The following is a 24,353-nucleotide window of genomic DNA, read 5'->3' on the forward strand; positions in this document are numbered from 1 at the left end:
ATTTTTCGATTAGAAATTTTTTTATCAGCGTTAAAATTGAGACTCTTTCCTTTATGTCAAAAGTGAGTTTTCGCGTTTCGTTAAAATCCAGCTCGAAAGAAGAAATATGGAATAGTGACTCATTGAAAGACGAAAAAGGGAAATCGGGCAGAATCGCCATTGGATAGGGTGGAGACAAACTACTTGCTTTTCGGGCTTCGTTTAGCGCTGTTAGTAACGACTACAAACAGATTATGCTCGGTTGCTCAAGAGCCTCGCCTGATTGCGGAAAAGCGGTTTGATTTTCGACAGCGTTTTTTGCGAAGTACGGAAAGACATCTTTGTGGAATTCGAAATACGGGTTGCTAGTCACTAGCATTTTGTTTTCAGCACTTTGTTGTCGGAAATTGAGCTCAATGCCGCATTGACAATGCGGTCTTTTTAGAGGATCAACTTATATCTAGTCAAGTAAAACAATGGTGAAGATCCTCTCCGAAGTCGAAATAAATTTCAAAAGTAGTGTCGAAAACAATATTCTGGAGATAAATACGATCGTTGTTTATGAAGCCATTGATGAAATACTCACACTCGTCGTTGTTGGTTCCAAAGGCATTTGAATAGGCGTAATCTTTCGGAGCGTACAAACCAGAGAAACAAAGCGATTCTTGCTCGTACTTGACCAAGGAGCCGATCCATTCATTGCCAAGCGTCAGAAATTTTCCCTCTTTTTCGAGTAAAAGTGAGTATTGCGTGTTTGAGAGGGCAATGCTTCGAGTGACGAGGATCAGCATCAATTGACCAAGGTCGATCTCTTAGGATTCACAGAAAAAGCAGAAAGGGCAAGTGAAAAATATCTTCTGAATCCGTTCCAGAGGAATCACGTGCACTGGATCAAAGTCGCGAAACATAGCTGGAACCGTGATCTCGTCTTTTTTCCAGCCCTTTTCCAACTGCTCCGTTGCTCGGATCGAGTTAAGAGCGACTGTTTTCGAAATGGTGATCCAGTTTGTGCCGAGTCTCAAGCTCATCAAAATAAATTTACCGCCAAAGCTGATTGAAGATGTTCAAGCGTTGACGTGGTTGCTCGCGATGTAGCCTTAAATGTCAAGGAACAAGGAAAATTTAAGGGCTGATTCTCACCTTGGGCTTCCTCGAGTCTGTTAAGGTTATAATCCGGCGCGTAGTAGTAACACTTGTCTGGACGGTCGTTCGGGGAGCTTTTATTGGTCAAAAATTTATAATAATCTTTTAAGTGTTAATCTGATTTTCGACCGTTTTCAAATAACAACGACTGGGAAGATCTTACGATCTCTGTCTTTCAGGCGAATCTCAATGTGGTGAGTTCCGATCGACGATCCAAAGTGGAAAATGAAGCGGCCTCTTTAAAACAAAAATTATATTCGCCTTGGCGACATAATTTTATGCCAAACAAAAGCGTTGGCTGTTGTCGCGATCCAAACATTGATCTTTTAAGAATATATAAATGCGTACAAATCTTTGCGTCGATTTGGAACGTAAATCGGAGCATCGCCATTTTCTTTCATTTTCATCAAGTTTCCAAAGGCATCGACCAAGTAATGCTCACCGTTGAGAAAAGTAGTACCGGTCGACTTTTTTTGGTTTGAAGGATTTTTACCGGGAGACTTTTGAATGTTAAGGGATCCTCTCCTATTTTTTCAAGTGTTTGATTAGGGTCATATTTGATATTTTCGGATTCCTCATGTTCTAAAAATCATTTTGATGTATCATATGACCCCTTGACGAGCATCTTACCTCAAAATATAACTTATATTATATAAGCCTTCAAAAATTTCGAAAATGCATGTAAATTTGACTTTGCGTAAAAATCGGATTTTTTTCGGTTTATCAATGTCATCGAAGAAGGACATATAAGGGGTTTCTCGAAAGCTTAGATCGCACTTAAAAAGAATATTATAACCGCACTTGAAATATCAGCCTTACGTTGGCGCTAGAGAGCAAAAAAATCACTCAAAGACGCCATAAATGGGTACATTTGGTTGTTCTTAAGAAAATCTTTTTATTACTTGACCAAATGAGTTCTCTGTACTAGAGATTTACGATATGGCTTCATTTTATTTGAATCTCTTTTCAGATCGTGTTTTTCTTAGCCCAAATCGGCTGAATTTCGAGTCAAAAATGGCCTAAAATGGCCTTTTTCGAAATTTTCGAACTTTGACGCTTCCTTCTTCTGTCTCTGAACTTCTCTGTACTAGAGAATAGCGGATAGCACCTGGACTATCCGTAAAGCTATTAATAATACGTAGGTAGCTTATTATACGCCCCCATTCATGAGCCTAAGTCGGCTGAATTTCCAGTGGAACATTGCCAAAACGGGGGATCCCTTTACACAATTTAGCTTTGATGACACTCTTTTAGATTCATCAAAACGGGTGACCCTCCCAATCCCTGGACACCCTCCGAATCCCTGGATTTTAGCCTGAAGTCCAGGGATTCGGAGGGTGATGTTCTAGAAACTCCCTTTAAACGATAAAAAAGCATCTTTTATCTATCATTATTCTAAATATTTGAATAACAGTTGTTTTTATGAGATTATTTATGTAGCAAATTGGACTTAACACTTAACCTCAGAGGGATAAAATTGAATGAAAGCAAAACCGTTCATAAGAATACAAAAAATCTGAGGCATTTGTCCTTTTTGGTTGATTTCTTTCATAGAAATCGGCCAATAAAATCGCAAATTTTGGTTCTTCAGGTTCACTTTCTGTCAGCTCTGCGCTTCCATTTGATTGGGTAGTTGAGTTGATCCAAGACACCGTTGACGGAGTTGAAGTTGTTATTGGAGATGTTGTCGCCGGAGTTGCTGACTGGGTTGAAGAGCACATTGTTGACCATGTCGTCGAAGTTAAGTCAGTTGATGTCGACTCAGTCGAAGATGACATGTTAAAGATGGGCACCGACGAGTTTGAAGAAGTAGCCATTAGCTCAGAAGGTATTGAACTGTTTTCGGATTTTCGGAGATCAAAAACTGGAACAAATTTTTGAGGCGACTCCAACTTCTCGCATTCGTAATGAGGACACGGACAACCTTCGAAACAGTACTTCTGAAATGGGCAGACTTCTCCGGCGGAATCGAAACTTCTAGTCAGCCCAAAACAGATTGACTCGCAGGGCGTGATTGGGTTGGTCCTCGTTGATTTCAAAACCAGCGTGTTCGAGCAGAGATGGCGGCAGACTCTCTGGTCGTAAAAGCGTTTCTTCTGACAGCGGCGGAGATTCACTTCGTTTTCTTCCTGTGAAAAAACAAGCGGCGCCGCTTTGACATGCTCGACCATTGCTTCATTAGATGACCGCAAAAGTCCATTGTCGAAATTTTAACGCATTTCTTGTAGTTTCGGTGACAACTCGACGTCAGAAAAGTCGTTACGCCGCGGGATTTTTCCAAAGAGGCGAAGTTTGCTTGCAAAAGTAGATATTTAAATTACTCGAGAGGTTACCTATGAGCATAACAGTGACCCAGAAAATGGTGCCAAGAGTCAAATAGCTGAACTGCTGCGGATCGGTGGCGTTTCCGTGTTTCGCCAAGCTCATTTTGGCAGTGACCGTTTTTTTTCCATGTTTTCCTCGTCTTCTTGATATCGTTTTCTTGAGTGCGAATGCTTCGGGTTGTCAGAATTTCTTCCGGAAAAAGATAAACCTTCTTGCCCTTTTTTCTTAGGGTCCCGATGCAGTCACAGTCGAGGCACTAATTTCAAAATTTATTTTTAGTAAGATGATTGAGCTGACTTAAGTGCCCATTTAAGCCCCCCCCCGTCAACAAATTTCCTCAAAAAATCGAAAATTTCAAAACAGCCATATTTTTGCTTCTTAGTGTGCCTAGAAGTTCAATACGTCATAAAAACTTGTTAGAACCATTTTTTGACCAGCAAAAATCTGAAATTTCAGCAAAATTGGGACTCTTTCGTCATTTTCGTCAAAAAGTCCAATTTTCAAACGCGATTTTGAGGGTGTTAGAGTCGAGATAGACCCCCAAAAAATGAAGCCTCAAAATCGTTTTTTGACATGTAGAATCCATTTCCTGGGTCAAAATTATGAGATTCCGAAAATATATTTTTCGAAAATTGTTGACGGTGGGGTCCTTAATTTTGTTTTTATAACTAACACAGTATTACCCTGATTTTAGTGTTGAAAATCGCATTTTTAATTCTTTCATTTTCTTCTTTGATAACCATAACGAGTGATCTCTGAGAGAAAAAAAGCTATTTTGCGAAAAAAGTGAAAACAAGCTCGTTTATGAAGGGTAGTATGGAAAAATGTTTCGGTAAAACAGCCGAAATATGGTGAGCTTATTTTCTGATAAATATTTCGGTAACAGCCGAAACTTTTCTCACTTTTTTCCCCATTTTGAGGAAAAAAGTTTCGGTAGGCTACCGAAATCTTTTTCACTTTTGAGCTCGTTTCTTGCAAAAATATTTCGGTAGAAAGAGGCCAAATTTTTCAGCAGGAAATTATCAAATCTAAGTGCCCCTTACCTCGGGGCTCCGCCCCTTCGGGCCTAAGATGTCGGGGTCTAGTCTAGGGTTAGTTAGGCTTACCGAAGCCTATCCCCCTCGGGTGAGTTTGTTCCGTCATTTTGCCCAGTGCCCCTAACCCTAACCTCAAATTATAGAAAGTACCTTAGGCTAAACTTAGTACTTTTATCTACAAAAAATCTTTTGGTAGAAGTAAAATGAATCTCCACAAGTTTTTCTGTTTTTGAGCGGAAAATAACTCGAGATTTTGGAGGAAACAAATTGATAAGGGATATTCATTCGATGTAATTACCAGATCAAATCAGGATGAGAATGGAAAAAGCTACCGAAACTTTATCGCTCGAAAGACAGCAAATTCTGATTTCTGTTTCGGCTCGTACCGAAATATTTTTCCAAAAAACGAGTCTTATTTGTTTAATTCTTTCGGTTGCCTACCGAAATATTTATCACATTTTACCCTTTGCAAGTGATTTATATTTGGGTCGCTTTTACCGAAACTTTTTTCCATACTAAGTTATGAAGACTTCGGACATTGCTTGTCTGACAGCTGGACAGTTTACTCTCCGTTCGTTTTCTTTTTTTAATGTCAGAGCTTTTTCTTTGTTTTAAGGGTGTCCCCAACGATTTTTTTGAAACAGGATCAAGTTTGAGTTATTAATTCTACTAATCGGATAGTTTCTACATGAAAAATCTATTTGAATATTATTATTTGGACCCTTCTTTCTGCATTAATCTTGACCGATTTTGTAGATTTTGATCCGTTAATCCCCTACCGCCGCTTCAAAGAAGTTCGATTTCTGTAATCTCGGGGAACTTTGAGATCGTTTTTCTCGAAATGTACTCGTTCAAATTTCAAATTTCGAAAAGAATAATGTTGCTTAAACACTTTTCTCTGCATTAATCTTGACAGATTTTTTAAAATTATATCAAATGCATATATAAATATACAATATATATAATGATGATTTTAACAAAATTTGTACCAAATTTTAGGGCTCTAATCGCTTGATTTTTTTTCCAAATTTCAGTCTGAACATAGTTCGATCCTTCAACAAGGCTCCCATGAGCTCAGATTGTGCACCGATAAGTAGGTTAATCCCCTTTTCCGGCGCCAAAGAGCAGGTGTTTTCGAGTTTTGACGCGCTCTTACAATAAGTAAAATTCATCGGATCTTTTTGAAAATGGTATCAGCAGAAAGGAAATTTGTAAAGCTTTCAGGAGATATTTAATTTGCTACAGTTAATTGAGAATTTCAAAATAGCCATTTCCACAGTGCAAATGCATAGAAATTTCTATCGAAGGCTAATGCATTAGCGCGCTCATAGAAAAAGCCATATCTCGAGAAGTAGATAAGATATTAAAGATCTGAAAAAAGGTTCGGAATCGGAATTTCCTAAATAAAAAGAAAAATTTGAGTCACCGAATTAGACAGTCTCGGCCTCGATCGTTGGGGACACCCTTAAGGGACCGCCCCCGATTTGAAAAATAACATCGAGAGCTTTTGAGTGATATTTTTCCGAATCTCCGTTGTCTGGCAAATAAAGTCAAAATAATGGCAAAAATCAGTTAAAAACATCTTGTTTAGAAAAATTCTACAATCCTTGACGGAATCACATGCCTGTTCTAGAGATTGTGAATCAGGGCTCAAGAAAGACAGTTGTTATTGATTGAGAGCTCAAAAATTTATAAATATAATAGAGTTTCTTCATTAAGAAACGGGCTTCAAATGTTGACTGTACATTGTACAATTAGATTCCCTCAGTTTCTTGAGTTTCTTCTGCTCAAAATTCGTTCCGGCTCTCCTTCATCTAAAAATGTGATTTTTCTCTAGCTGCCGTTTCGAAACCAAATGTCCTTAGTAAATTCATCCTTTATTATAATAAAACAGTCTTTTTATTGAAAATTTTGCAGTGATTATTTCCAGCTTCAAAATTGATGATTTTCAGTTTTTAAAAACTTCCCATTTTTTGTTAATATGAGGGAAAAGATCACGATTTCTTGATATGATAGCCTTTCACCTTGGTTTTTGTTTGTTTTTTCGAGAAATAAAAGCAAACAAAAACCCTTTCCTGCATTTCTCGAACAGCATCTTGCTCTTGACTGATAAAATCAAAAACAGCGTTGGAAAACTCGGTGTCGTAATAAGCAATTCCTTGCTTAAAAAATATAAGAAAAAGGAATAGAATATTCATCTCGAGCTCTTATTTCAATTATGCGCCAGTCAATTTATTTCATTCTCAAAAACACATCCAATCCGCCTAATCGGATAGAAAACAGGATCGATTCTTGAAGGAGCACCGAATTCGAGCAAATTGCAATTTGAATGTGAAGGAATTTGAAAAACGGTTCATTCTTTACTTCTTTGTCGGGGGGATAATTACACTCGTTTGGCCAGGTAAAGCAGCGATAAAATGACCTTCTGCTTATCGCATCCGTCTGGGTTACACCAGGTACTCGCGAACCCTGTGGATTCCAACCCAGCGCTTATTTTTTCTGCAGAAAGATAAAAAGGCTAGATCTTCGCCTGTCAAATGCATTACATAATTTGTTCAATACAATATTTTCTCGAAAGAATAAAGGTAGCTTAAGGGTACAACCTTCGATTTCCCCAGTTTTCGCCTTGAATAACTCTGAACCTGTAAATGCTTGAGCTAAGTAAAAGGGCTCTATAAGTGGATCGAGCCGTTTTTAGGGTTCTCCACAAGAAGTCGGCTTAATTTTGAATTTAAGAATCTCGAAAAGCGGATGTTGAAAATATCCCGAATCCAAGCTCTTTGGATAATGAATTGACCTCGCATAATAACGGACCGCACCCTTAGTTCACGGAGAAGCTTATCTCCGTCTATGATCTTAATTATTCCGTACAAAAACATAAGATAAAGGATAAGCCCTTATTCTAAGTGGTTTTTCTACTCAGTTTTACAAGAAAAAGGATGAAAAAGAAAGGTCCCAAGAAGTTCCCAAGAAACTGTTTGATCCCTAGTTTCTTGGATTTTAGCGAGAGGAGACCCTTTATTAACAAGATTTCTCGAAGTTGATCGATTTGCACGCCTCTATTTGAAGAAATAGTGAGTTACGCTTGTCAAAATACTCAATTTTTCGCCACCAATAATTACGTTTCACACTTTTTTTCTGTTAGAAAGAAAAAACATCGTTTTTTTTTCAAAAATGATACTGTACTTTGCATTTTTTCTGTTACTTTCGGGTTGTTTTGGAAAAGAAGAAAGAACTCTACGGTAAGAAAATTATCTCATCTTTTATGCAGAAAGAAAAATTCGGAATAATGAGATAAAATTTGAAAATGTGCAAAAAGACGTCTTTGCTCAAGAATTCAAGAATTCAAGAACAGATGTAAATTCACGAGAATATCACGATAGGGTGAACTCGCAAATTCCAAGCATGAAAAATCTCACATGACGAAAGAGGAACGAAGTAATTAATTAAGGGTGTAGACATGGAAAATGCCGATTTTCGAGATTATTCGAAAAAAAACCAAGGCCAAGATTTGGTTAATGTCTCATCCCAATAAAACCTCACCAACACTTTGATTTCTTGGGATTCTTTACTAAATTTATACTGAAAACAGAAAAACCACGATACACGAATAGCTCGGCCTGTTATCTTTCGCTTACGATAATGAATATTTTCACGATACTGCGTTAATGATACAGTATTATCGTTTTTCTAGCTGGAAGAAGGATGCAGTCTTGGTGCCTTCTGAGCGATGGAACGTGCCTGGAATCGACACGGTGAGTTAATTAAGGCATTTTTGCTTCTAAAATGCTTTATCAATTGTTAATTTGCAAGTGATAAGAAAAAAGAGGCTATCCGGCTTATCAGTTTCCCGAAAAAGTGCGCTTTGTCAGCAATTATTTGAGATAAGGCACTTTCTTGGCTCGGGAACCTGTGTAGATATCCTGAGAAAGGGTCTTCCGTCCCCAGAGTCAGGGTGTGAGAGGTTCTCCAACCCCTGAATCAGGCTCTGAGAGGTCTTCCACCCCCTGAGTCAGGCTCTGAGAGATCTTCCGTTCCCTGAGTCAGGCTCTTAGAGGTTCTCCACCCCCTGTGTCGGGGTCTGAGGGGTCCTCCACCCCCTGAGTCAGGGTCTTAGAGATCTTCGACCCCCTGACTCACATTTTCTACACAGGTTGCTGAGCCAAAGGAACGTCAAAACGAAAGTTGTTTCATCTCGAATTCTTCGAACTGCTCATTTAAATCTCAAGTGCTCGATTCCTTCCTCGCTCCATTTCAAAAATATTTCAGCTTTGCTCAGGAGACGCGCTCACATTCTCAGCATCAGAGCCGACCTCAATCCTCGCCACCGCCTCCTTCAGTTTCGGGTACTTATCAAGCACCTGCATTTGCTCTCTTTAGAGTTACTTTTTTAAAAACTTTTTCTGTAGATCAATGAAGCTGCCGACCAACGGGGAGCTGATTCTTGGTAAGCGAACATTTTTAAAAAACGTGAGAATGAATGATTTCGTTTTTTTAGGGAACAATGTCCAGTTTGGCAGCAGTGTAAGGTATGTAAGATTTATTCATGTAAAGATTTGAAAAGGAAGGATTCTTTGGAAGATTTGGATGAAGAACATAAAAAAGCTTCATTTTCGGAAATTATAAAAAATCACAAGATAAGATCATTTTCCACTCATTTATTTCTTCATTATTCTTATTTATTAAAAGCTTGACTAAAAGGAGTCACCAAGGAGTATTGCTCTTATGGACTCATTATTTGCATAAAGAACATCATTTCATAAAAAATGACAAGAGTCGATCGTTTTTAAAGCGATTTTATTTTCTAGCGCCACCATTAAATTTATCAGGTGCGAATAATTTGGGAACGGTAGATAGGCAAGATGATGATGATTGTTATGTTTTTAGCCAATCTACAATGGGGTCCTCTGCTCCCGCCCCCTTGTACTAGAAAAAAAATAGAACATAAAATGAATGATTTTCAACGTTATCTATTTTTAACAGTACAGTGTTTTTTCACGAAGAATATCATTAACATTTATCAACAAAGAGAAGATGTAGGGCTCAAAAATAAACGAGGCATTCATTTTGAAAATATTTCTCTAAGAACGTAATTCGACGTAAAATTCGAAAGTAATAATTTGTTTCATTTCGTAAATAAATCAATGGGCATCCCTCTATATTGCCATAAATAGTGCGCAAAACAAAAAAAAAACAGCTGATTTGCAGGATCACATAGATCAGCTGTCTATTCTGATGCATCGGCCTCAAAATTGAGAATATTTGAGGCTGGCCTTGGCAACCTGTGAAGAAAACCTGAGTCAGGTCTTAGAAGTTTTTCGAGACCCTGACTCAGATTTTCCACACAGGTTGCCGAGCCAATATTTAAGGATAAATGGTTGTACCGAAAATCGCCAACTGTCATATTCATCGGTGCCGGACGAATGGTACGACATCGAGAATTGGCAAGTACCAAGTGTTCCCGGAGATCATTTGCTATTAGGAAACGCTCTCACGTTGATAATTTATGTTATTCATAAAAATTTAAAAATTTCCGGATTATCGATTCGAAAACACGATTCTGACGAAATTTACAAAGTAACGAATTTCTCTAATTGATATCGAATAAAAAGACGAAAAACTGGTGCCCTGCCAGAGCGATGGGGTTATCTTCGAGCCCTTTTCGACCTTTATGGTCCAAGGACTCGCCGCGGTCAAACAAATTGAAGTTGCTCAACAGGTTAGATCAATTCTTGAATCAACAAAAATGAAGAGATTTTTAGACGATCAGCAATGCTCCTGAGTTTTTTGACTACAAGCAGAATGCGAAATCGGGAGAATATCAGTTTCAGGTTTGCCAAAAAAACAATCAAGCCCAAGATTTTCGACTAAAATTCCGAATTTTCACCCAGTATCGTCCATCCAATCGTTGAATATTGCGGTAAATAGTCAATTTTCTAATCAAAATTCAGTCAACAAAATTTTTTTCGCGAATCAAACGGGATTTTTAGCTCGAAAATCGATCTTTTTCGGCTCCAAATCTTGATTTTCAATCGCAAACTTGGCAAAATCTTCTGCCTTTTCGAGTTGCCAAGAATTCTTTTTCTAAATGACAGCGCAATTAACTACATGTAGCATTTGGATTTGAAATTCTCGCCGTCTTGTCCTGTCTCCGGATGCCCTTGCCATCCCGCCGAGATGGGTCCAGTTCTTGACAACCTCTGCGAAAAAGTCAATTGCACTTCTCCGTCCGAACTGCCCTGCTCGAGGTTCCTTCAAAATCTATCAATCTCAATATCAAGCCCTTACTCTCACTTCAGCCCTTTTGTCGCTGCTGGAACTTGCTGTGCGACTTGTGGCGCGCGGATCAAGATTGATTTCAACGATCAGATGAACTTCGATGAGCTAAGCGAATTGGTTTATCAAAGCGTGTCGCAAGATTATGGCCAGGGCTGCTCATATTTTTAAGAATTCCAGAAATTGAAATTTTAAAAGGTCCTGAAATAAGCCCTAGAAAGTGATAACACGATCAGAACTTCGATTTCGAATCATTTAAAATCCGGCGAAAGCGCTAGAATATCTGACGAGTTCATTCAAATATTGTTTCTTGATGAAATCGGGGATGGAAAAGCTGCAAAGGGAAGGAGCTGAATACATTGGCTACAGAAGAAAATAAAATTTTATTATGAAAGTCACAAGAAACACAGTATTTTTGTAAAAACGTAAATTTTTCTGAGGAATTATGGTTTTTGAGCTCTAAAAAGTCCGAAGCATCTAGAATTGAAAAAATTCTCAAGAAAGGTTTTTCCCACGAAACGACGATTTTCCCAAATTTTTATCATAATTATCCCTGAGAGACGTAAAACCGTCTTCACAGCTTATTTTCTTTTACCGTATTTTCGTCCATAACCGAAAATCAGCGGGAAAACCCGAAAACAGAATTTTCCGGGAATAGATTCCCTCGAAACGGAAACTTCAGGAAAAACAGGAGCGTTGACGGGAGGAGCCATTTTTGGGATCATTTTCGGTAACTTTTGAAAATCTATTTTGAAAGCAAAAAATTGAATACGTTTTCTATTTTTTAGCGATTATTTTCGCCGCCGTTGCTGGATTCTTCGTTTTCACCAGAAAAGACCAGCTTTTTATAAGAAGGCAAGTTCTACCGGGAAATCACTGTTTTGAGTAAAAACTGTAATTGAAGGGGCGATTTCTCGAACCCAGTCCACTCGGACGGCGCTGTCAATTTGTCGGAAATGGGCGATACCGGTAACCGAATGTCCGAAGCCTCTTCAGCTGGAAAGAAGCGCGCTCCACCTCCACCGACGACATTGACATCTACTCCTGCTGAAACTATCATGACGCTGCAGACAGGAGCCGTTAAACATCTCACGTTTTTTTTTGTCTTTTTAGGCGAAAAATATTTTTTTTTTTCAAAATTTTATTCAAAAAATTTTCAAAAAATAAAAAAAAAATTAATTAGAACTTTTATCCAAAAAAATTTTTAAAAAATTCATGAAAATTTTGATCAAAATTTTTTGCTCAAAAATTGAGATACGAACTTTTCCTGGTTCAAATTAAAAGTCCTAAAGGAAGATAAAACGGTGACAGCCGAGTTAAAGACCCCCTTCGCTAGAAAAAAATAACGTTATCACAAGTCCATTAGAAATTTAAGTCCTGACGCCGCCGTAACGCAACCCTATCAGTTTTCAACGAAAGCACCGGTAATTGCCAAAACTTTCAGCTCGTTTTTGACCCTTTTTCCAAAACATGACGCTTTGTAATGTTGCTTCTTGTGGCTCAAAATACTGCAATTTAGAAAATATATAAGACGGATTTTAAATGTATGACGGCGCGAACACGATCATTTTTTATGTTTTTCTACAGATAGGATTAGGTTTTCGAGGGCTGATTCGAACGAGATAGGATAACAACTTCGCCCCGCGTCAGTGAAAAGTTTTCTCAGAAAACGATCCACAGTGTCTTTAACGTAACAAAAAAGAACAGTACAAACAGGTGGATGGAAAGTTTGGAACTTCAGCCGATGGTGTCATAAACGTCAATTTTGAAGAATTCGACGAGGAAGAAAATAGCGATGAAGATGGTGATGAATATTCTCCAGAAGAGGTTGGTCAAAAAGGGATGAACGGGGCTAAGCAGATAAGCAAGGGGATTGCATAATGAAATCCTCCAGCTCAGCTTCGGATGAAATTTTGGAACCTGTTTTATTTACATATTCCGGGTTTCATAACTTTTTTTCAGAAAACAGGGAAAACAAAAACATCCGAGGAAGAGGAAGACCAAAAAGTTGAGCCACCAGAAAATTCTGATCAGCTACTTGACATTCTGTCTGAATAAATTGTAAAAAACAGTTTGTTTGAAAAACCCGCTTTAATTTTTTTATTGAAAAAACGGGTGTAGGGCGGCTACGTTCGAAATTTCGAACGCCGTTCGAGATTTTTCGAACGCTGTTCGAAAAATTTCTGAAATCGCTTATAAAAATGAGCTTATATGCGCTCCGCGCCTGATTTGTAAGTAAACTCTCCCATGATGATGCCAACTTCCTTTACTTACTCGATTTCAATGATTTCAGCTCATATTTAGCAAAGATTCTTTGGAAATTTCGAACGCCGTTCGAAAACTGGGCCCAAAAACCGATTTCGAACGTAGCCGCCCGCCACCCGGAAAAACTTGTTTTAAAACATGGTCAAAAATAATCCATCATCGAGAGAATAACCGAAATATGCTCCTTGTAATAAGCCCCTGAGAAAATCGGTTCCATTAGCCCATTTTTAAAATTCCTTCCTCAATTCATCATTTGCACCCCGGTCTAAGTATACATCTCCCCGCTCCATTTGCGGTTTACCATTTTCGCGAGTCCGCCGAGTTCTCAGGTGGCGCTCGCACTACCCCGCCACCGCGCCCCTATAAAACCCTTTTTTCATTCATAATTCTCACTCAAATACAGAGAAACTCTGATCGAAAAAGAAAAATGAAGCTTTTGTCACTTTTCCTCGTTGGTTTTGCTGCTGCTCAGACTGTAGCTGAAGATGGTACTACTGTAGATTCGCTTGATGCTAGAGGAAGGAAAAACAGAAACAAGAACAAGAATAATAAGAAAAACAAGAAAACAACCACGACAACTACTGAAGCTCCTACTACAACTACCGATGCTCCAACAACTTCAACAACGACCACAACAACCACTACGACAACAACAACGACGGAAGCTCCCACAACGACAACCAGCACCGCCGCCCAAATCACCGATCTTCGAACCAAGGCCGCCAAAGACTCTTTCGCCAACCTCCTTTCTGGCCAGCAAAACTCAGCTTCTTCCGCGAGTCAAGTCGCTGCCAGCTCCGCCGGACGCGCTGAATCCTCGAGCTCGAGCGTTCCGGAGACGAATGAGTGCTTTACCTGCGCTGTTGACAATCCCAACGCAAGTGACCCATTCGAGGTGATCCGGCAGTGCCAGGATAACGGAATGGTACTCACGTGTAACAAGGGAGATAGCTGCATGGTCGAGTCGAGAATGCGAGGAGGAAACACTTATCAGGTCAGTTCAAAACTTAATTTATCAGAAAATTATTACAAAATTGCCTTTTTTGTCAATTTATAAAAAAATCTCGTTTTTATTTCTTAAAATATCATTTTTATAGGTGATCATGTCTTGCAAACAAACCCAAGCCTGCCTTGTGCAGCGATCTAACAACGGAAACGACTGTAAGTGGGAGAATGGAATCCAAACTTGCCGACAATGCTGCAACGAGTACAACTGCGCCGCCGACAAGTATTTCGGAGCCCTTGATGCCGATGCTGACTCGCTGATGGGCAACTGGTGGTCCGAAGACTTTATGATTCCTAAGTAGAAATTTACACAACTGAACACAAACAGACACCGCTGGAAATAGTCTAGTGGCTTTAAATTCTTCTCCATGTACATGCTCATTCCTAAATAAAATAAAATCAATAAATCAATAAAGAAACAAAAGCGTTTGCGAGTTTTTTCGATCAAACGAAACAAAACAAAAAGTAGACGACCAATATTTTTGTCAAAAAAAAATGCCAAAATTAAAGAAAATGCGCATCAAACAGCTTCAAGATGAGCTGTGCCGTCTGAACAGTGAACAGGAGCGCCTTCAAATCGAGTTAACAAGAGTAAATCGAGAAAAGAAATTGATCGAGAAACAAATCAAAGAGGAAAAGAAGTCGCATGAAGAAAAAACCGAATTGGAGGAGAAAATCTATCAATCAATGAGTAAAATTGTCGGTTCAATTAAGCGAACAACATCAAGAAACGATCAAGACCGACTTATTCTTTCTGTTGAAAGAATGGACTTTTCCGAAGACTCTCTGGCTGGCTGGACTCAAGTCATGTTCATCACTCGTAAGAAACTCATTTTATTGAAAAACGAAGAAAATGAGTTCACTGATTCAGTGACTGAACGCATGACTTCCTTCCAGCTCAAAATTCTCGCCAAAAACTCGTCCTTAGATCAAAAATGGATACGTCGATCCGATTTGAGTACAGAAACTGGAAAATGGGAATATCTAGGACCAGCTGATCGTTTGATCTCCTGTGGAGGTGAGGCAATCGTGTTGAAAACAGAGTCCGTCCAATACTCTTCTAAAAAATCGATGGCAGTACGGGTGCAAGCCTTCGACCCGAATTTGTTTGTTGATGACTTTAGTCTTGACTCATTTTTGGTTGAAATAAATGTTTTCTCAGGTGAGACAAATTTTCATATATAAACAATTTTTCATTCTGATAAGATTTTGCAAATGCTGTGGCACCAACAAAAACAGAGGCTTTTAGAAATGGAAGAAAGCCTCCTAAAGATTCTCGGCCCTGCCACAAAAATGTGTTGAAGCACTATTATAACATTCGATTTTTCGATAAAATCGATGACGGAAAACAAGACTGTCTTGGTTGGATCACTTTCATGGACTTTCTTCCTTATTCTCTTCGTGAATTTCTCAAAAACAATTCATTGAATTCGCTAGAAAGAAAACTAATTCTTCGAGAAGTTTTTCGAGGACTGAATTATTTGGAGGACATTGGACTTCAGCACTACGATTTGAAACCAGAAAATATTCTGCTTGACGAAAATCTAACTCCGAAAATTATTGATTATGGACTTGTCGAAGATTCAAGTGGGAACATGGGCTACCGAAAAATGGGCTACTGTAGAGACGGAAGCATGTTTAGAGCACACAATCATCTTTGTAAGAGCAATGTTTTGTAAAATAAATTCATCTGCATTTTTAGACGCCGGATCTCCCGCATTCTCTTGTGGTCAGCAGTTGCTCGAACGTGGCGAGTTTCGCAATCGAAATATTTTTGTTTTTCTTGCTTGTGATTGGAAATCTGCGTGGACACTTTTGTACAAACCACTTGAGGACGATCAAGAAAGATTCTCAGTCAATGAAAGACTAAGAATTAAAAAAATCCTGCAGGTTTGAGAGAAACAACGATTGTTTTTATTATCTATCCATAAGGAATCAGGTGCTTCGTGGATAAGGAACTCATTCCCTACCCTTGAAGACATCGATGGCCTTCAAAAGACTGTTACATTGATAAATTGCTCCTCTACTTTTTGCCTTGATGATCCGAATTTGACGAAATCGCTTGTTGCAGCTTCGATGAAAGGAAGACTTACACGAAAATTTAATTTTGACTTTAAAAATGTAACAAAAAATGCAATAGATCAAAAAGACAGTGATCTTTGCGTTCCTATCACTGTCGCAACTCTCGTCAAACATGCCATGGTACACGACCTAAACGTTGACCAATCGAAGTATCCAATTGAAAGAATACTCACACACATAACAATGGAAATTTATCATCGGAGTATGGCTGGACTAGATCTTAATCCAAACGAAGCAGAAAAGGACTTTCAAGAAAACGATATTGAAACTCTCTTAAAACGACTTGTTTTTCCAACATATTTGAATCCGAGTGGCTGGGACATTATCCGCGAGTGGGAACTTCCAAAGACAAGTTGTAGTTTTCAAAAAGGTATGGTATTCAAAAAATAGACTCTGATCCTTCTAGTGCGCTTGAATCAAAACTTCAAATTTACCCGCCCCTTGACAGTGACAGGAGCTTATTTCTCCCCTGAAACCGGAGTTTTCTTTCACCAAATGGTTCTCGATTACATTGATGAGCAATCAAACGAATACGTTCTTCAAAACACCCTGCTTTCCGAATGGAACTCATCGTTGAAAATCAAAGTAGACCAACCTTATTACGTGTCGGAGACGAACATCAGAGAGTATTTGGATCTTTACGGTAAATATGAATTTCACGATAACGGCGTGTTTATGCGGTTGGCAAACGAAAAAGTCGGTCAAACAATGGACCCATATAAATGGTATCTTCTTCCTCAAGCCTACAAAATTACTCTAACAAAAATTGAGTGACTTTTTATTTCTGTTTTTTTGTAATTTTGATTTCCTTCAGATATTATTCCTGTCAAAAAATAAATAAATAATAACGCTTTATTAATCTTGCTTTTGACAGAAATTTTCGGAATTCCATTGGTATTTTCGTCTTCCTTTTCGCTCGCAGACAGCTCTTTCAATCCATTCAGTCTGATTATCCGAGCATGTTACTTCGCAAAATTCATACTTTGGCTTCTTTTTCTTTCCCTACGAGAATTCGAACCTTTTTCGTCAACCAAGTGTGTTACCTTTCCGCTGGAACAGTTTAGCATTTTCACTAATGAATCTTTCGGCGGCGAGCATTTAGATCTACTACTTCGGAATCCAATCACAGAAGAAGGTTTTTCTTGAGCCCAACCCTTCAACTGAAGTATCTTTCTCTGATAGTCAGGCTTCATACCCTTGCAGGAAACATCTTCGCTCAGATCCAAATGACACTTATCTGGTCCGCAGTAACAGTCGACAGAAAATACATTTGCGGGGAAGAAATCGATTTCATCTTTGCAGGCAAATCCGATTCTAGAGCAAGTTCCTGTCAGACAAAATGGAGTGACCTCAGAGTCGATTCTCCTGTGCTCCCGAAAGGTTTCCAGCGAGCATGATGAAGATGTCTCTTATTTATAAATATTTATTTAACGCTTTGTTAATTAATAAAAACCTGAATAAGCAAGTTGTAAAGAAAGAAAAGAGATCAAAAGTTTCATCTTTTTAAAAATCAAAATTGAGAATTGAGTTCAAACAACGGGTTTTATACCAGTAGCCATTTTTATCTTGTTTAGGCCTAAACATGATAAAACAACAATCTGCGAAAAGCCACTCCAGCTGCTTTGGATCACTTGTGGTTAGATTTTTTTCAGCTTTATTCAAGGAAATCGGTTTTTGATCAAATTTTATTCACAGAAAATTTAAACTTATCATTGTCTTCGGGCTTATCTCTAAAAATGAAATTAAGAGTCTATTTTTGCGATGATTTGTTACCTTCATGAAGAGGAAAACAACGGCAGCAGCACATAAAGCCCAAATAAACGAGGCTAAAACAACGGCGCCGGCGATGGACATTCCCGAGCTCGACTTGTTCTTCGAATCCTTGAAGCAGCTGATTGCAGCGGCAGGATCATAGCAGCACTGGAAGTCGAAGACGCAGGAGTTTTCCGTGATACCAGCATATCCGCAAGGCTCCTTATCCAAGTCTAGAAATTTCCTAAAAACTCATCTCTTTACGTCCTTCCTACCAGTTTGGCCCCAACAGTATTCCTGTGGCCGTCTTCGTTTACAAACATAAGGCCTTGTCTCCTTACACTTCGCCAGCTGCCAGTAGTTATCTCTCCAAAGCTCAGTACACTCATCATCGACACTCTCACTAGGACTGCCTCGCCAGTTCGTATAAGTCACTGCCGAGCCATCAGTCCACTGATATCCTCGAGCTCCATTTTTCGTCAAGCCAGTCCAGATTTGATTGTCGCCAACTTTGTTTGACGCAAAACTACGAACGCGGGAGTTGTAAGCTTCATTGTGCATCGAGACCAAATGAGCTCCGTGGCCATTGCAGCTGTGTTCTGCCTCGTGCCAGCCGACATTTCCGGCGAAGGCTCTGACGCAATGATGCTCGCTCCAGTCATCGTTTAGATTATGCCAATCTAAGGAATGATGCTCAAGTCTCAAGACGAGTCTCACCTTCTCCGAGAACTTCGCAATCAAGAAGCTCTCCTCGAGGATCGCCATTTGACCAATCTGGTGGTTTGATGCCGCCAACATTGGCTTTGCAAATAAACGGAAGCTTGTCATTGCATTTGTCACTCAGATGCCATTCCTTCTTGTTATCTTAATAGTTGGATAACGTAATACCTTTCTTTTTGAATCTTACCGATGTAAGCACAGGAGAATTCTGGATCATGACGGATCGAGTTCATATCCGGCTCAGCCTTGGCCCATTCCGTATACGCTGTTGGAAAGCCATCAGTCCATCTTGTCTTCAAATACTTGCTTCCGCTGCTGCTTTCCGCCCAAGACATGGTCAGGCCAATCCAAGCAGCGTAGTCTTTATTGATCGGGTTCTCCCCGTTGAGACCGAATTCTTCGTAAAATAAGGAGGTCAAAAGGCTGTTTTCGTAGAAATCTTCGACGCTGGCCAGATCAATCTGCATATTTTTGTCGATGCTCTGGCAGTAGTCCCGAGCGCCTTGGAAGTTTGTGTCCGTTGTTGAACTTGAGACGAGTTTATAGCAAAAGCCTTCGGGTCGACCACTTGCATCTTTGTTTGATATCCACCCAGATGGGCAAGAATTCTCCTCAGGTGTCTCTGAAGTGCTTTGATGAAGATTTCATAGGTTGCTTTTAAAGAAAGGCTTTAAAAATAATTTATTTTATGATTTAATCGTCAGTGCGACTCGGCACATATAATTTATTGTTATTGCAAGAATCTGATTGTCAAAAGCAATAAACTAAAGTCTTTTTTTATTCGAAGCTTCGTAAAACCACTTCGACTTGCTCAAAGTCGGAGCAAAACGGCTTTGGCTAGAGAAAAGGTAACATTATCTCGATTTTAGAAACAAGATCTCGAAAAATCTTTAGGCAACAATGAAAAAATTCGGAGGTATTGACAACGACGATGATTTTGTACTTGAAAACCAACACGACATAAACAATACCGGAAATTGAAAATGATGTGAGGCTCATGTTATTTTCAGCCATTTTCTGACCTTTTTTTAAATTTTGCGCATGAATAAATTTCGATCCCTTAAATAAAGTGAACTTTATTAAACGCTTGCTCAAAAGTCAGAGAAAAAATTCCGAAGCTTGATTATTATTCAGAGACTCTGAATCAGACCAATTCAATTTTTCAATCTTTTCCTTAAAGTATGAGAACACATAAATGGCTGCTTTCTTGACCCCGATCGATCATTCCATTGGCCTGGATAGTAAGTTCCAATGCCATTGTAGCCTCCCGCCCAGAACATCTCAACATAGTCTTCAGGGTCAAGCTCTCCAATTGGCGCTCCATTTGGCTCACCGGGAAGCCAGTTCGTGAAAGTCAGCCGGCTCTCATCCAGCCAGTGGAAAGTCATGTCTTGGGTCGTAGAAAGAGCTCCGATCCAAAGAGATCGCTGAGCGCCGAGATTTTTCGAAAGAGCAGTGGCGAAGTGATTGTAATAAACATTCGGCAGAATTGCCAGAGACGCTCCAGCCCAACCACCAGCAGATTCCTGCCCGCATCTTGTGTTTGCCTCTTCAAAAGTCGACTGAATTTGATGATCCGGGTCGTCGATTTGAGCTCCAAGGACTTTGAAGCAAGCCCGACCGAATTTCTTCCAGCCCGCTTTGCAGTTTCCTGTACTGGGCCAGGATTGATCTCCGCTTGGAACTGGACTTGGTTCATGGTGATATGCTTGGCAGACGAATTTGAAGAGACTGTTGCAGTTGTTGTCGTTCCAGTAGCCATCTTCGTAGCTCTAGAATTCTATTAAACGATGGACTTGAGGGCAAAAACTTACAGCTGCTCCCCATTGATTACTGACTTCAACACAATCTTCTCCATCGCCCCAGTTATTCGGCTCCCCAGGAGTCCAATTTGAAAAATCAAAGGGCGTATGATCCGACCATTCAAACTGGCAGTTGTTGCAGAATTTTCTCGCTCCAAGCCAAAATGGCGGAAAATAATTCCCACCAGAAGCAACTACCATGTCGTAAAGTCGGTTGTCTTCGAATTGGGTGTGCACTGTAAGAAGGCTTCCCCGACAAGTTGGGCAGCCAATGACAGACGCTTCGCAGATTGCCTGAGCATCTGACCAGCCTCTTTTTGTCCCTTCATCGTCGATCAAATACACGCATTTGGCTCCATCATTACTGGATGCTTCCCAAGGCTCTCCGGGAAAGGTCTTTTCATCTATCGTCGCGGATACGCAGGAAAATTTCGCATTTTCAATGTTTTCTCGGTACTTTTTAAAGTAATCGAGCTGGTAGCTAGTACTGTTGTCTTTTCGGAAAACTCGTTTGCTTCCTTTGTCAAAGTAAAAATTTTCAGAAAGCTCCAGAGAAGCTGACAAGCTTCCTAGAGCCGCAAGAAGCTTCATTTTTCTCTCTTGAAATGTGAGAAAAATGAAGAATCGAGGGAGTTAGAAGTGATAAATTTGTTTTTCGCGAAGAAATTATCGAATATTTGCGCTTTTTGAAAATAGAAGAAATCACGAGAATTCCAGGACAAGTTTTTTTTATTGAAATGTTTCTTGATTACTGATTAACAATTAGTTCATCATTCTGAGAAAAATTCAAGAGCGCATACTTTGGCCCGCGGTCATGTTTCGCTTCTCGTGCATTCTATTCTCCATCCCTTCTCCTGCTGGCACGAATTCTGCACAATAATGACAAATAGTAAAATACTGAAATGATATTCTTTTTATTTCTATTCCTGCCCATACGAGGGCAAAAATGCGAGAACGGGAAAGGAAAACATGAAGAACCAGTGACTTTTTGTGAAGAATTAGAGAGATTTCCAGATGTTGGGCAGATTCGAAAAACCATCAATTTAGGTAGTAAAACGTCTTTTTTGCTGATTTTATCTTCTAGATTTGAGAGTTATTTTGTGGCAACCATAAGTAGCCGTCTTTATTGAATTATATAAATTTTTCTTAACTCGTCGATACGAAGATAGAATTAAATAACAACCAAAGTGAGGTACATTGTAAGGGGGATTATTGATGTTACTTAAAACGATTAACAAGAACAATCAGGGACCAATTCATTCACTCGATAATTAAGTTATCCAAAATTCCTCCATAACCGAAATCCACGGCCGTGCGATCCGCCGTCTACCTTTCCTAAAATCCATCGTTTTCGAAGACACACCCCTCTCGAAAATCCATCATCGAGCATTTATCAACCAGCCGGAAAAACTTATCTTTATCCGCAACGATTTTCAATCAATCCCACTCAATGCTTTCGAAGCAAGACTGCAGAATCTCACTCTTTCGGAGCAGAAAATTTCAAAGATCACGAATTCTACCGGCTTTGAAATGGCAAAACGATCTTCTCAGCTGCAGAAACTCATTCTTCGGGACAACCTTATAAATACGATAGAAGAAGGGGCTTTTTCGAAATTCGAAAACTTGAAAATTCTCGACTTGGGATTCAACAAGCTGATGCAACTCGACTTTCACCCTGGAAAGGTCACTGATTTGCGCCTCGATCACAATGAAATCTCCCACATCACCCCACTCTTCAGCTTGAACTCAGAAAACATCGAAAAACTCGTCTTGCGGAACAACAAACTCATCTCAATTCCAGTCTTCAATTTTCAAAAAATCACATTTCTCGATTTGCGATGGAATTCAATTTGGAACACGCCATTCAATGAGCTTGAATTTTCTCAGTTTGAGGAGCTATCTGGTGAGTTTCTCATTGGCCAAGCGAAGATTTACTGCAATTGTGAGGCGAGATGGCAGAAAAGAGTGCAGAGAATCGAAGGATTAGAGATAGAATGTCGGCCAGAATCTTCAAGGGGTTGGAAAAAACAAGTTCAAATGAAGAATTATTTTGAAAATAACTGTCAAGAATCATCCTCAGATTTTCTCGAGGAAACAACAACATCAACCCCAGCAACAACGACAACAAGTCTGATTCCAACAGACTTTCCCTACGCTACGATATCTCAAGATTCTCAAACAACAGCATTTTCGGACGGAATACCTGTAGTCCTTGATGCACCACTCTGGAGATCTGGAAATCAAGAAGATGATGATTCTGATTTCGAACTCTCCGGAGATGAAGATGTTTCGCTTGAACTCAAAGAGCCAGAATCTCAAATTGTCGAGAACGATTTTTGGTTCTGGGACATGATTAAGGATCTACAAGAGCATGATTCAAACTCTGAAATTCTAGAGCCGCTGCCAGTTGACACGGAAGATAAGAATATTCAGAGTGCTCCTCTTGAAACCACAAGCACAACAACATCTTACGATGGCATAACAGCAATTACGCTCATTTCTACCTCCAAAAATGAGGGCTTCTCAGAATTTTCAAAGACAAAAGTTTCTACATCAACAGAAAAATCAACGGAAACAATATCAGAACTGGGCAAAACAACAAATCCTCATCATGAAAAAACTTTTCAAACAGAAGCTTCTGAAGTGGATACAAGAATATCGACGAGTAAAACAACAACAACAATAACAACAACAAAAGCATCAACATCATCATCAACGACTACAGCAACCACAACAACAACAACGACGACGACAACAACAACCACGAAACAAACAACAAAAACCTTAAGCGCAAAACGGCTCCGCCAACTGGCCCGGCAAGAAAACCAAATCAAATCCCGAGTCAACAAAATGAACAGTCGCTACAACAAGCAACAGTGGAATAAAATCAAAGCCGTCCGTGAAAGCGCAAAATGGAAAGCGAACCAGAAAAAACGGCTCAATGAATATTACTCCAGATCAAAGAACTTGGCGAATATGGCGCAAAGAAAAATGATCCTTGAAGATGTAAAGGTAAGTCGGCATCATTTAGTGGGGAATAAATAAATCGAAGATGAAAAACTTTTGTTTTATGGAGGAGAAAGAATCGACAGAGCGTGATATCTTCGTCTAGATGACAATTAAGAATATCTTTATTCATTTAGAGTCTTTTTGACGCCGATAAAAGAGAGAACACATTTGTATCTGTTTTTATCGTTTTACCATACGACAATATACTGAATACTCAGACACTAGTCATGATTCATGAACCTTCGTTAACACTGTTTTCAAGGCTGAAAAAGAGTTCCGCGATTTGATCACAATGCTGAATACAACAACGACCACCACTACCACAACGACGACCACCACTACCACTACGACAACAACAACGACAACCACAACGAAAAAATTCCTCGACATGAAGCATCTAATCGAAACTCTCAACCGCGTTGCTTTGGAAGATCGACTCTGTCTCTTTTTCTTCGCCGAGGTGAAAAACTGGTTCAGCAATGGCGGCGGAAGAATGACAAAGTCTACCTTTTTCCAGTTTCTCAAGAGATGCGAAGTTTACGAATACAGAACAAAGATTTTCGAGTATTTTGGTGGTCGATTGGTCCTCACAGATGAAACGACAACGGAAGGTCCATTGACTCTTCCAAAAACGACTCAGCAAAGTTCAACGAGGCGGAAATTTTTCACTCTGAAGCCTCGGCCTTTCACTCCAAGAACAACCCCGTCATCAATTTCTCCAGCTCGAACGACAAGAAAAACCATCGGTTTTCCTGCTCCAAGACCAACCAAGAAAATCGAAGATGAGACAACAGTAGAAACAACGACTGAACAGCTCCGACTTCCAACAAAACCGGCGACAAGGCCTTCCGAAGTGACTCAAAGACCCGGAATAGTTCAAGCTACAATAGGATCGGATTGAAAAAATGGATTTTTTAAGATAAATTTTCAATTTTTATCAAAATATTATTTTCAACCC

At 39.5% G+C, this 24,353-nt stretch overlaps 7 protein-coding genes across 7 annotated transcripts; 5 read left to right on the forward strand and 2 right to left on the reverse strand.

Annotated features, from left to right (window-relative positions):
* The first annotated feature begins 6,556 nt into the window (after positions 1-6,556).
* Positions 6,557-10,082, forward strand: LOC145700839 (uncharacterized). Its single transcript, XM_081778165.1, has 6 exons — positions 6,557-7,726; positions 8,179-8,239; positions 8,754-8,830; positions 8,894-8,931; positions 8,983-9,013; positions 9,854-10,082. Exons 1-6 carry the CDS (start codon positions 7,659-7,661, stop codon positions 10,080-10,082), a joined length of 504 nt encoding a protein of 167 aa, XP_081634291.1. The 5' UTR covers positions 6,557-7,658.
* An 18-nt stretch (positions 10,083-10,100) lies between these two features.
* On the forward strand, positions 10,101-12,587 carry LOC145698860 (uncharacterized). Its single transcript, XM_081776087.1, has 9 exons — positions 10,101-10,203; positions 10,247-10,315; positions 10,599-10,732; positions 10,784-10,918; positions 10,991-11,098; positions 11,224-11,258; positions 11,401-11,490; positions 11,549-11,839; positions 12,468-12,587. Exons 1-8 carry the CDS (start codon positions 10,156-10,158, stop codon positions 11,647-11,649), a joined length of 720 nt encoding a protein of 239 aa, XP_081632213.1. The 5' UTR covers positions 10,101-10,155; the 3' UTR covers positions 11,650-11,839; positions 12,468-12,587.
* An 836-nt stretch (positions 12,588-13,423) lies between these two features.
* On the forward strand, positions 13,424-14,440 carry LOC145697257 (uncharacterized). The gene is made up of 2 exons (XM_081774434.1): positions 13,424-14,019; positions 14,123-14,440. Exons 1-2 carry the CDS (start codon positions 13,453-13,455, stop codon positions 14,330-14,332), a joined length of 777 nt encoding a protein of 258 aa, XP_081630560.1. The 5' UTR covers positions 13,424-13,452; the 3' UTR covers positions 14,333-14,440.
* An 87-nt stretch (positions 14,441-14,527) lies between these two features.
* Positions 14,528-16,900, forward strand: LOC145698792 (uncharacterized). The gene is made up of 4 exons (XM_081776015.1): positions 14,528-15,689; positions 15,733-15,920; positions 15,963-16,482; positions 16,519-16,900. The coding sequence occupies exons 1-4, from the start codon at positions 15,407-15,409 to the stop codon at positions 16,884-16,886; spliced, it is 1,359 nt and encodes a 452-aa protein (XP_081632141.1). The 5' UTR covers positions 14,528-15,406; the 3' UTR covers positions 16,887-16,900.
* A 67-nt stretch (positions 16,901-16,967) lies between these two features.
* LOC145700845 (uncharacterized) lies at positions 16,968-19,598 on the reverse strand. The gene is made up of 7 exons (XM_081778171.1): positions 19,528-19,598; positions 18,772-19,214; positions 18,582-18,728; positions 18,140-18,544; positions 17,886-18,097; positions 17,156-17,482; positions 16,968-17,114 (listed from the first exon to the last, which is right to left on the reverse strand). Exons 1-7 carry the CDS (start codon positions 19,596-19,598, stop codon positions 16,968-16,970), a joined length of 1,752 nt encoding a protein of 583 aa, XP_081634297.1.
* Positions 19,599-19,738: 140 nt separating this feature from the next.
* LOC145696045 (C-type mannose receptor 2-like) lies at positions 19,739-20,977 on the reverse strand. Its single transcript, XM_081773031.1, has 2 exons — positions 20,399-20,977; positions 19,739-20,356 (listed from the first exon to the last, which is right to left on the reverse strand). The coding sequence occupies exons 1-2, from the start codon at positions 20,975-20,977 to the stop codon at positions 19,739-19,741; spliced, it is 1,197 nt and encodes a 398-aa protein (XP_081629157.1).
* Positions 20,978-21,257: 280 nt separating this feature from the next.
* On the forward strand, positions 21,258-24,296 carry LOC145696046 (uncharacterized). The gene is made up of 3 exons (XM_081773032.1): positions 21,258-21,433; positions 21,663-23,398; positions 23,658-24,296. The coding sequence occupies exons 1-3, from the start codon at positions 21,289-21,291 to the stop codon at positions 24,294-24,296; spliced, it is 2,520 nt and encodes an 839-aa protein (XP_081629158.1). The 5' UTR covers positions 21,258-21,288.
* Positions 24,297-24,353: the final 57 nt, after the last annotated feature.

The sequence above is a fragment of the Oikopleura dioica genome, chromosome 2 (assembly GCF_907165135.1).
Source record: "Oikopleura dioica chromosome 2, OKI2018_I68_1.0, whole genome shotgun sequence".
NCBI lineage: Eukaryota > Metazoa > Chordata > Appendicularia > Copelata > Oikopleuridae > Oikopleura > Oikopleura dioica.

Bases quoted from the DNA above. Each gene is read 5' to 3' on its own strand.
- LOC145700839 (XM_081778165.1), top strand. From the start codon at position 7,659: ATGATACTGTACTTTGCATTTTTTCTGTTACTTTCGGGTTGTTTTGGA. The intron at 7,727-8,178 runs GTAAGAAAATTA...TCGTTTTTCTAG, and splicing joins AAAGAAGAAAGAACTCTACG to CTGGAAGAAGGATGCAGTCT. The intron at 8,240-8,753 runs GTGAGTTAATTA...AAAATATTTCAG, and splicing joins ACGTGCCTGGAATCGACACG to CTTTGCTCAGGAGACGCGCT.
- LOC145698860 (XM_081776087.1), top strand. From the start codon at position 10,156: ATGGTCCAAGGACTCGCCGCGGTCAAACAAATTGAAGTTGCTCAACAG. The intron at 10,316-10,598 runs GTTTGCCAAAAA...AACTACATGTAG, and splicing joins CGGGAGAATATCAGTTTCAG to CATTTGGATTTGAAATTCTC. The intron at 11,099-11,223 runs AAAGGGAAGGAG...TTTGAGCTCTAA, and splicing joins ATCGGGGATGGAAAAGCTGC to AAAGTCCGAAGCATCTAGAA.
- LOC145697257 (XM_081774434.1), top strand. From the start codon at position 13,453: ATGAAGCTTTTGTCACTTTTCCTCGTTGGTTTTGCTGCTGCTCAGACT. The intron at 14,020-14,122 runs GTCAGTTCAAAA...TCATTTTTATAG, and splicing joins GAGGAGGAAACACTTATCAG to GTGATCATGTCTTGCAAACA.
- LOC145698792 (XM_081776015.1), top strand. From the start codon at position 15,407: ATGGACTTTCTTCCTTATTCTCTTCGTGAATTTCTCAAAAACAATTCA. The intron at 15,690-15,732 runs GTAAGAGCAATG...CTGCATTTTTAG, and splicing joins TAGAGCACACAATCATCTTT to ACGCCGGATCTCCCGCATTC. The intron at 15,921-15,962 runs GTTTGAGAGAAA...TCTATCCATAAG, and splicing joins GAATTAAAAAAATCCTGCAG to GAATCAGGTGCTTCGTGGAT.
- LOC145700845 (XM_081778171.1), bottom strand. From the start codon at position 19,598: ATGGCTGAAAATAACATGAGCCTCACATCATTTTCAATTTCCGGTATT. The intron at 19,215-19,527 runs GTACAAAATCAT...TCTTCATCAAAG, and splicing joins TATGTCGTGTTGGTTTTCAA to CACTTCAGAGACACCTGAGG. The intron at 17,115-17,155 runs GTAACACACTTG...GAATTCTCGTAG, and splicing joins TAAACTGTTCCAGCGGAAAG to GGAAAGAAAAAGAAGCCAAA.
- LOC145696045 (XM_081773031.1), bottom strand. From the start codon at position 20,977: ATGAAGCTTCTTGCGGCTCTAGGAAGCTTGTCAGCTTCTCTGGAGCTT. The intron at 20,357-20,398 runs GTAAGTTTTTGC...ATAGAATTCTAG, and splicing joins GTAATCAATGGGGAGCAGCT to AGCTACGAAGATGGCTACTG.
- LOC145696046 (XM_081773032.1), top strand. From the start codon at position 21,289: ATGATATTCTTTTTATTTCTATTCCTGCCCATACGAGGGCAAAAATGC. The intron at 21,434-21,662 runs GTAGTAAAACGT...TCGATAATTAAG, and splicing joins TCGAAAAACCATCAATTTAG to TTATCCAAAATTCCTCCATA. The intron at 23,399-23,657 runs GTAAGTCGGCAT...ACTGTTTTCAAG, and splicing joins TGATCCTTGAAGATGTAAAG to GCTGAAAAAGAGTTCCGCGA.